The 8832-nt window shown below is 42.1% G+C and overlaps 1 protein-coding gene across 1 annotated transcript; it reads right to left on the bottom strand.

The window, feature by feature from the left end:
• Nucleotides 1-3680: 3680 nt before the first annotated feature.
• Nucleotides 3681-8303, bottom strand: LOC125522819 (disease resistance protein RGA4-like). The gene is made up of 3 exons (XM_048687853.1): nucleotides 7136-8303; nucleotides 4226-6363; nucleotides 3681-4093 (listed from the first exon to the last, which is right to left on the bottom strand). The coding sequence occupies exons 1-3, from the start codon at nucleotides 7921-7923 to the stop codon at nucleotides 3948-3950; spliced, it is 3072 nt and encodes a 1023-aa protein (XP_048543810.1). The 5' UTR covers nucleotides 7924-8303; the 3' UTR covers nucleotides 3681-3947.
• Between the last annotated feature and the right edge of the window lie 529 nt (nucleotides 8304-8832).

Genomic DNA, 8832 nt, shown 5'->3' with positions numbered 1-8832 from the left:
TTTTCTTTCTTTTTCTTTTTTCTCTGTTCTTTTCTTCTTTCTTTGTCCAAATCCATAATTGTTTTCTTCAAATAGATGAATTTTTTTTCAAAATCCATGAACTGTTTTTTTGAAACTCTTGAACCTTTTTCAAAAATGATGAACTTTTTTTTCAAATTTGATGAACTTTTTCATTTGTTTGAATTTTTTCTCAAAATCGATGAACTTTTTTTCAACATTGATGAACTTTTTTTCAACGGTGATGAACTTTTTTCAAAACTGATGAACTTTCTCCAAATCCGATGAACTTTTTTCAAATTGATGAACTTTTTTATTCTAATCGATGAACTACTTTCATTGTTTGATGAACATTTTTGAAAATTGATGAACTCTTTTGAATTTGTAAACTTGTTGTTGAATACATGAACTTTTTTCAATTTAGATGAACTTTTTTGAAATCCGATGAACTTTTTTTATTCAAATTGATGAACTTCTTTTATTCAAATTGATGAACTAATTTTATTGTTTGATGGACATTTTTTGAAAATCGATGAACTCTTTTGAATCTGTGAACTTTATTTTGAATACATGAACTTTTTTATTTGTTGAACCATTTTTTGAGTACGCGAACTATTTTTGCATGCGCATGAACTTCATTTGTAATATGTGCACATGTTTTTAAATAATTGGAAAATATAAACACTACAGTATAATGCGAAATTAATAATGCGTTTGTGTTTCTATTCTTTTAAACTTCACGCTCTAAATAATCACTACAGTTTGACTGGTCAAGTGGGTAGCCTTGCTCTTTGGAAGCATGAGGGCGCGAGATCGATCCCGATCGATAGCAGTTTTTTCGGCCACCTTTTTTTCTTGCCGCGCCATTGTGGGCCGGCCCATCCAGCCGCGGCTGCAGGCGCCGGTTAGCTTGCGCGGCGCTGAAGGCGCTGACTAGGAGTTCCCCCGAAAAGGAGCTCTCTAAGGTGCCAACGAGGAGGACTCCGCAGCGAGGGTAAACCGATAGGTTGCGATGCGGGGTTCTGCTCAAGCAGCTATACCTCGCTTCTAGCGAGACCGAGGGAAGCCTCACGTCAATGAGAGCGCGAGATGGGCCGGCCCAGGAGCAAGGGAGACCACAACCTCGTTTATACTTATTTTTTAAGTTTGACTTATACTTCCAAATATTAAAAAAAATTGCAAAAGGAATTTACATAAAAAAATTAAAAAATGTTAACCAAGCATTTAAAAATTGTTAAGTGTGTGTAGAGCAAATGTTTCTCATACATACAAAAAAATCAATGTGTGTGAAAAAAATTGAACATGTATTTAGAAATGTTAATCCAAGAATTTGAAAAAAAATATAAATAAGTATTTAAAAAATGTTAATCAAACATTTTGAAAAATGTAGACCATCTACTAAAAAACTGCTAAACTTGTATTTGAAAAATGTTAAATGTGTATAGAGCAAATGTTTCTCATGCATACAAAAAATAATCAATGTGCGTGAAAAAAATTGAACAGCTATTTAAGAAATGTTAATCCAATGATTTGAAAAAACTGTTAAATAACTATTTGAAAAATGTTAATGAAGCATTTGAAAAATGTAGACCATGTACTAAAAAACTCTTAAACTTGTATTTGAAAAATGTTAAATGTGTATGGAGGAAATGTTTCTCTTGCATAGAAAAAATCATCAATGTGTGTGAAAAAGTTGAACCTGTATTTAAGAAATGTTAATCCAAGAATTTGAAAAAACTGTTAAATAAGTATTTCGAAATTGTTAATAAAGCATTTAAAAAATATAGACCATCTATTATTATCTTTTGTTAAACTTGTATTTATAAAATGTTAATCAAGCATTTGAAAAAATATTAAATGTGTATAAAAAAGGTTGACGATGTACTAAAAAATGCTATTCTTATATCTGAAAAATGTTAATCAAGCATTTAAAAAATGTTAAATTTGTATAGTAAAATATTGACCATGTATTTAAAAAGAATTAATCTTGTGTTTGAAAAATAATAAGTGGTATTAGTAATGTATTAGGTATATACCAAACGATGTGTATGAAAAAATAGTGAAAACCGAGAGGAAACAAAGAAAACTGATGGAAAACGAGAAAGAAACAAACAATACTGAAGAAAAAAATCAATGAAAACCGATAAAGAAACAATGGAAAATGAAAAAAAAAGAAAATAAAAATAGCGAAAAACAGAGAAAGAAACAAAGAAAATGGGTGACCTAAAACAAAAAAAATCCGGACAACTTGTGGGAAAACCGACTCTTTTCTCCCTCGAGTTGGTCGCGCCCTGCTAGTTTAACATGAAGTAGACTGTGATCCAGGTGTTTGTTGAGCGACTTCACCTCCATGGGCGGCACCACCGTAGGGGTGGGTATAGCCGTCTCGGGTGGCTGAAAAGTGCGCACCTTGTTTGCTATACGGGATTGCTAAATCTCAGTCGATGCTATATTTGTGAGATCTTACCTGCAGATCCGTTCTAATTTTTTTTCTTCTTTTTATATGTTGTGTCACTTGACCGAGACTTGATTAAGTATCAATCGTGAGATCTAGCATGCTAAATCAGCAATTTAGAGATATCCCTTGCAAATGTTATTCTCACATTTGTAGGGTGCGACAAGTGGCGCACATGATCTAACCACACTCTTTTCTAAATCATTAATAAAGTGGTACCTCGTAAAGGTCACTCTCGCATTTCCAGGCTGCTACAAGTGACGCACTGCATATGCGCCACTTGTCGAACCCAGGGGTTTCTTTCTTCCGTAAATTTATTTATTTAAAATGTTTTATCTCCGTGCGTTCAAATCGCGAACCGTTTTCACTACAATTTGATGGTGGATGCGGAAAACTAATCTTATGCCTACACTACAATTCGGTGGAGGAGCGGATAACCAGCTAACAAATTCTAGCGCGCGGTGCGGATGCGTGGACTTGCAATCACCATTCCATTCCATACGCAGCCCGGTCGATCGGGATGTTGCTGCGCACGAACTAACTGGTGGTGGTGGATGCGGAGAGCGGGGCTGCGTGGCGTCGGCTGGGACTGGGACTGGGAGAAGCACAGGCGCGGCGCCGACCACCTGCGCCGCCGCCGCATACTCTCCCTCGGATGAGTCGGGCGGACCCCTCTTAGTCCAACCCAAGAGGAGCGGGCCGGGCTGGGCCAGGCCCCTTTTAGTCTCGAATCCAAGAGGAAGAGAATGGCCCCGACTCTGCTCAAAGCAGAGTACATGCTCTGTTCCCGCCTCCATCAGAAAAGGAAAATGCTCTGTCCCCAGGACATGTTGCTCTGCTCTTGTGCATACTCAGCGTCCCCAGGACTAGATGCGAAAAAGAGTTACCTTCATCAGGAGGTGCAGCTGGCCTTTTATCGAATCCTTTTAGGACTAGGACTAGGATTGTGTGAGACAATTTGGTGCTGCATCCTTGATGTAGATGCGGCAAACCTTGGGAAGAATCATTCAGATGAAGTGAAACCCCAGTGTGCAACAACATAATTCTTGGACGAGCATTGCTAGGCCGACGACAGTGTTTGACGATTTGCGGACGGACGACGATTAAATCCAGCAGAGAATCTTGTCTACAGCCGAGCATCGGCCGTTGGATTCTCTAGTCGTTGCCCAATGCATGTTTTTTTTAAAAAGAAAATTGAACAAAAGCATTCCTACCACAAAAATTCGCATGAAATAAATAGGTCCAAGTGAATTTATCATAAATCGTCGATAAGACTGACATAATACATTTGTCCACCAACACAGATTCGGGTGCAGAACCCATAAATACGAAATTTAAAGGGTGACCGATACATGAATAGAAAATAAGTCTTTTCCCGGTTGCCGTGCAGCATCCAGACAGAAGCATCTGTCGAAGCTAGTAAATGGCCGGAATTTATTCAGAAATTAAATAGACTGGACGACCTAGAGAAGAGATTTCCAGGCCCCTGTGTCACTCACACCTCCTTGCTTCCGTTGGGCATGATCGACGGCACTGTCTTGTTCGGCTGCTCAACGGACGATGAATGCAATGGCTTGAGTCCAGCATCACGTCCGCCCTCGGCTTCACGGGCTTCTGGTGCTTCACAACAAGATAGCAAAGCTGGAATTCGAAAAATAAAAAATAAGATATTTTTTAGCTATCCAGAACGTGTAGAACTTTATTGACAACTAAACATGCAACAGTATTTTGCTATGTTTGTAGAGCAATGAATGGCGTGAGAAATGTGCAAACCTAATCCATTACGAACTTGAGCTTCATCAGACTGAGAGCGAGGTGGTGGAGACTGCTCGCGCAAAGGTGTTACTTGACATGACCTCTGCAACTTCCGCTGCGGAGCGTCGGCGTACCAATTGTTGTAGACTTTGCGGGAGGCAACATATTTCACCGGAGCCATAGCTTCGGCTGGAGCAACAACCTTATCGAGCAAGATAACCCTTGGCCTCCTGGGGTGCTTCTTAGCTTCATCTTCCCAGAATTTTATGGTTTCCTGGCTGACCATAGAGTCCAGAGCGATTTCCTGAAGGTCCTTGAACAATTCCATTTCGATGCCACCAAGATCTTCCAAACCATCACAGAGCAACTGAACTGAAGTGAGTTTCGGCAGAGCGCCTTGTCGGATAGTGGGGAATATTGGCTTTTGCACCACGAGGCATAGACGTTGCAGTCTTGGGAGATCCCCATCTTCTAAGTATAAATCCGCAAGATGGACTTCGACCAGTTTGAGATAAACCAAGCGCTGTAGATGACACAGACCTTTTAGAAGATCGTCCCCTGTCAGATTAGTATATGAAAGGCACAGCTCTTCCAGACCACAGATGGACATAACAAACTGAGGGAACTGACGCAGTCTGCCCTGCAGTTTCAGCGAGCTAAGATAACCAAGAAATGTGGGGTCATCTCGACCGTGCAACAGACCTTCAGAATAATTGTTGAAATGGAGTGATAGGCGACCACGGTCACCTACTGGAGTATCAAGGTCACGTACTGGAGTATCTATGCCAGCCTTAGCAAACTTTTGAATGGCTAGTGAAAGTGAATCCAGTATGCTATCGCCAGATCCCTGGCTATCGCAATCTGTTCCAGTGGGCTCGCACCATATCTTGACCTTTCTCAGTTGATTCATATGGACCATCAGTTTGGGAAATCCAGAGTCGCTGTCAACAACAACTCCTGCTACAGTCTTCAAGTTGCATTTCTTTGACCCGAACTTTTTAAGATTGCTCTCACTCAACTTGCTTAGCTTAAACTTTCCCAACAGGTATGCTAGGTGGGGCAGACTGATGACTTCCAGTGGCAGTGTCTCTATTTTCCTCTTCCTCAAGTCGAGTGTCTCTAAACAATGTAGCTTTTTCATTCCATCTAAAGGCCGGCTCACAGAACTCCCGAGGGTCAGATATTTTATATGCAACAGCTTGTATATGTCCTTGAGATGTTGGTCATTCAAATCATTGCATTCTTTAAGATCCAACACTCTCAGCAGCTCACAACTCTTCAATTCTGAAACGGCCTCTCCTGCACTCCCAAAGACTGTCAGAGACCGGGGACGCAGCTGCTTGGCCTTGCCACTTGTTGCTGGACCAAAGCTGTTACCGTTTCTGTGATTTTGAATAACCAGGTGACGGCAATCACTTCTGTTTTTATCATTAAAAGATGTAGAAATGAAATTCAAAGACCTGGACTTATACAACATTAACTGATTCATGATTCCATGTGTTCTGCACGTCTTCACTTTTGAATTGTTGTGTGCGTCGATAGGCCGGATGATGTTCCGGTCCATCAATTTATCCAAGCGGTCATATGCAACCTGCTGGGCACTGCGTTTATCATCACCCTTTATGTACCCTTCGGCTGACAATCGCCTCGTAAGACTGTTCGTGTTGAAGGGGCGACCATTTGGGAATATACTTGTGTATAGTAAGCAGGCTCTTGAAGAATTGTCAGGCAGACTGCTGTAATCATTCATTAGAACTTGTTGCAGTTTTGTGAAGTGACCATTCCAGTTCTCCTCCATTTGGGAACCCAGGTTCTCGCTTATTGCTTCACAGTGATCTCGTGTCACCACTCTGCAACCTTGCAATGCTTCGACAACACTAACAAGAGCAAGTGGGTGACCATCACATTTCTTCACGATTGGGGTACCCCACTCCACTTCCAATGAGCATCCATGGACGGAAAGCTTCTTGTCTAGATAATCCTTGGACTGTTTTGCACTAAGAGATCTTATAATGTACACATAACCGTTACTGCAGGCATTAGCTACTGTGGTCACAGTTGTGGTCACTAGGATTCTGCTCTCTGTTTCATCTGGGAAGATATGTTTTATTGCGTGCCAGAGCTCCATCTTGATGTTATCAATTACAACTAAACACCTGTCAGCCAAATTGATAAACGTTTCAGACTACTGAACTCTACAGGGGATAAAGTATCTTCAAAATATATTTGGTATGCAAGCATTCTACTGGAAATACGAACCAATGACTTGATCAGCTAACCTGTCCAGTAGTTGCACGAAAATTCTTGCTTATCCTTACCATTTTTTCCAGCAATTACCATTTGATGTTTGCATAACTAATGAATAACTCTAATAGTACGAAAAGTTCTCTATTTTTAGTAAATCCTGGTGCAATTTCCCCCCCCTGAAATTAACTAGTGACCAACGACACCAGAAATAGCCTAAGGGCAATGCCACTCACTATGATCGTTGGGTTTCATATTGAACTGAGATATTAATACTGTCAGTGAAAACCTAATGATACAACTATAAAACTGAAGAAATTTGGACCAAAAGTGTTTTACAACACAGAAAAAACAAATGAAATCTACAAAGAGGTTTCAACGGATGGAAATGTACCTCCAAAAATAGAGTGCAAATGAATCCTAAGGATTCGAAAACTACGAATCAAACAACAAGCATAGAGAAATTCCTAATGATCTAAATCATCCAGAAATCCTATCAAATTCCTTTGAATCTTAGATACAAATTGAATCCTACAATTAAGCAGAGCTAAACTGATGATAAAATATCTGTAAAGAAATATAAGTGTTTAGATCACTACTACTTTAGTGATTTAAACGCTCTTATATTTCTTCACGGTATCAAGTTGTGAATATTCCGAGTGGCAGTTTAGGATTAATCCTCACCTATTAGTCCGGAGAAGATGACTGATATTGTCTTCCAGCTCCTTGGGTGTCTGTTGCACAGGCTCCAGTGCTTTTTCTCCAAGAAGCCCCTTTTGTATAGCCTTCAAGAGTGCCTCCTTGCCAGAGATGTCGTGTTTCTGCTTGCACGCCATGGTCGCCCAGGCACGACAACTGAATTCCTTGGCGACTTGAGGGCAATTGTACACTTCCCAGGCGAGTGCGGTTTTCCCCGAGCCCCCAAATCCGACGATGGAGACCACCCTCAGCTTGCTTGCTTCGCCGCCAACTAACAACGCCCGAAGCTCCTCCTTTGCTTGCTCGATGCCCACTGCAGGACAAGCCTCATATGTTCTGCCCGTATCCTCCACGTCAGCGGTGCTGCTGTTGTCGACGTTGGATTCGGCAACGACGTATCTGTCCTTCCGCTGTTGTGCCGCATCCAGCTCCCGCTTGAGTCTCGCGATCTCATCACGAAACTTGCTTGGATCCCGGATCTTCAGTTCTCCCTTGCCGCATTCAGCGCAAGGAATGAACTGGTCTAGGCAGTCCTCGATGTTATGTGCCAAATCACAGAATTCCTTCATAGACTTTACGGCACTGGGACTGGGCTGCCCCTTGTGCGAGATCTGATCCTCGCTAGAAGCAGAAATCATGCCAAGCTCTCGATGCAAGGAGCGGACGTCTTCCTCAATGTCCTCCAACCCCCGCAACTTGTTCTCTAAGACTGTGAACAGCTTCGGAACCACGCTGGTCGCCGCAGCGCTCGCCACTGCCACCACCACCTCCATGCCTCGGTGACCCGCTCGCTCCTCAAAATAACTTGTGCCTTTGGTGTGACCGCCACTCCGAGATGCACTGCTAGAGGAAGGAAGGAGCTCAGTACCGCACGGACGACCGTCACCGGCGGGTAACAAGTGCTCGGGGAAGACCAGCAAGATCTAGATTGGAGTTGGGGTTGGGGAAGCCATCACAGATTTCCATCCACAAAGCTTTGGGCCTTGGAGCAGGGAAGAGAGGTTCCGGGCATGACTTGTGGAGAAGAAGAGATTTGGGGCAAGATCTGGTGGGAGGACAAATGTTGGAGAGAGGGAGAGTTCGGTTGAGGGAGCAAGAAGGGAAAAGCCGAGCAATGGACGAGGCAGAAGGAAGATTTGTGTAGTACTATCTGAAGCCTGAACAGAGTGAATTGCTCCCATAGCCCGCCCATAATTTTTTTCTACTCTTTTAGGGTGGATATAGTTGTTCCATGACAAAAAGTAATATAAGACATCTACATTTATTTTTCTGTCCCTAATGCAAGCTACCTACTAGTGGGCCTCATTAAGAATAAAAAATAAAGACTAGTACACATGCATCTCTATTTTTCACTTCAACTTTTCAGCTTTTAACACCGGACCACACTTTTTCTCTTCAAGCACCCGCCTCGTGCAGAAATTCCCGCTTCCCTATCTGAACCTACTTTACCTGATATCCGATCCTACATGGCATGCGAGGCATCACCCTGGAGCTATGCATTATACATGCCCTTAACCCCCTTATCTATCTGATACAGTCAGAAATTGTCTTAGGTGGGTTCACTTACGTGGTTTGCTGACATGGATGAGGTCAAAGCGGTATTTGACCGTGGGGCCATATTTATATTATCAGGTGGGGATTTTGTACGGTGTCGCTGCTAAGAAGAAACTGGAAAATGGGGT

This window comes from Triticum urartu, chromosome 7 (assembly GCF_003073215.2).
Source record: "Triticum urartu cultivar G1812 chromosome 7, Tu2.1, whole genome shotgun sequence".
Classification (NCBI taxonomy): Eukaryota; Viridiplantae; Streptophyta; class Magnoliopsida; order Poales; family Poaceae; genus Triticum; species Triticum urartu.
This window is presented reverse-complemented; position numbering and strand designations above follow the sequence as displayed.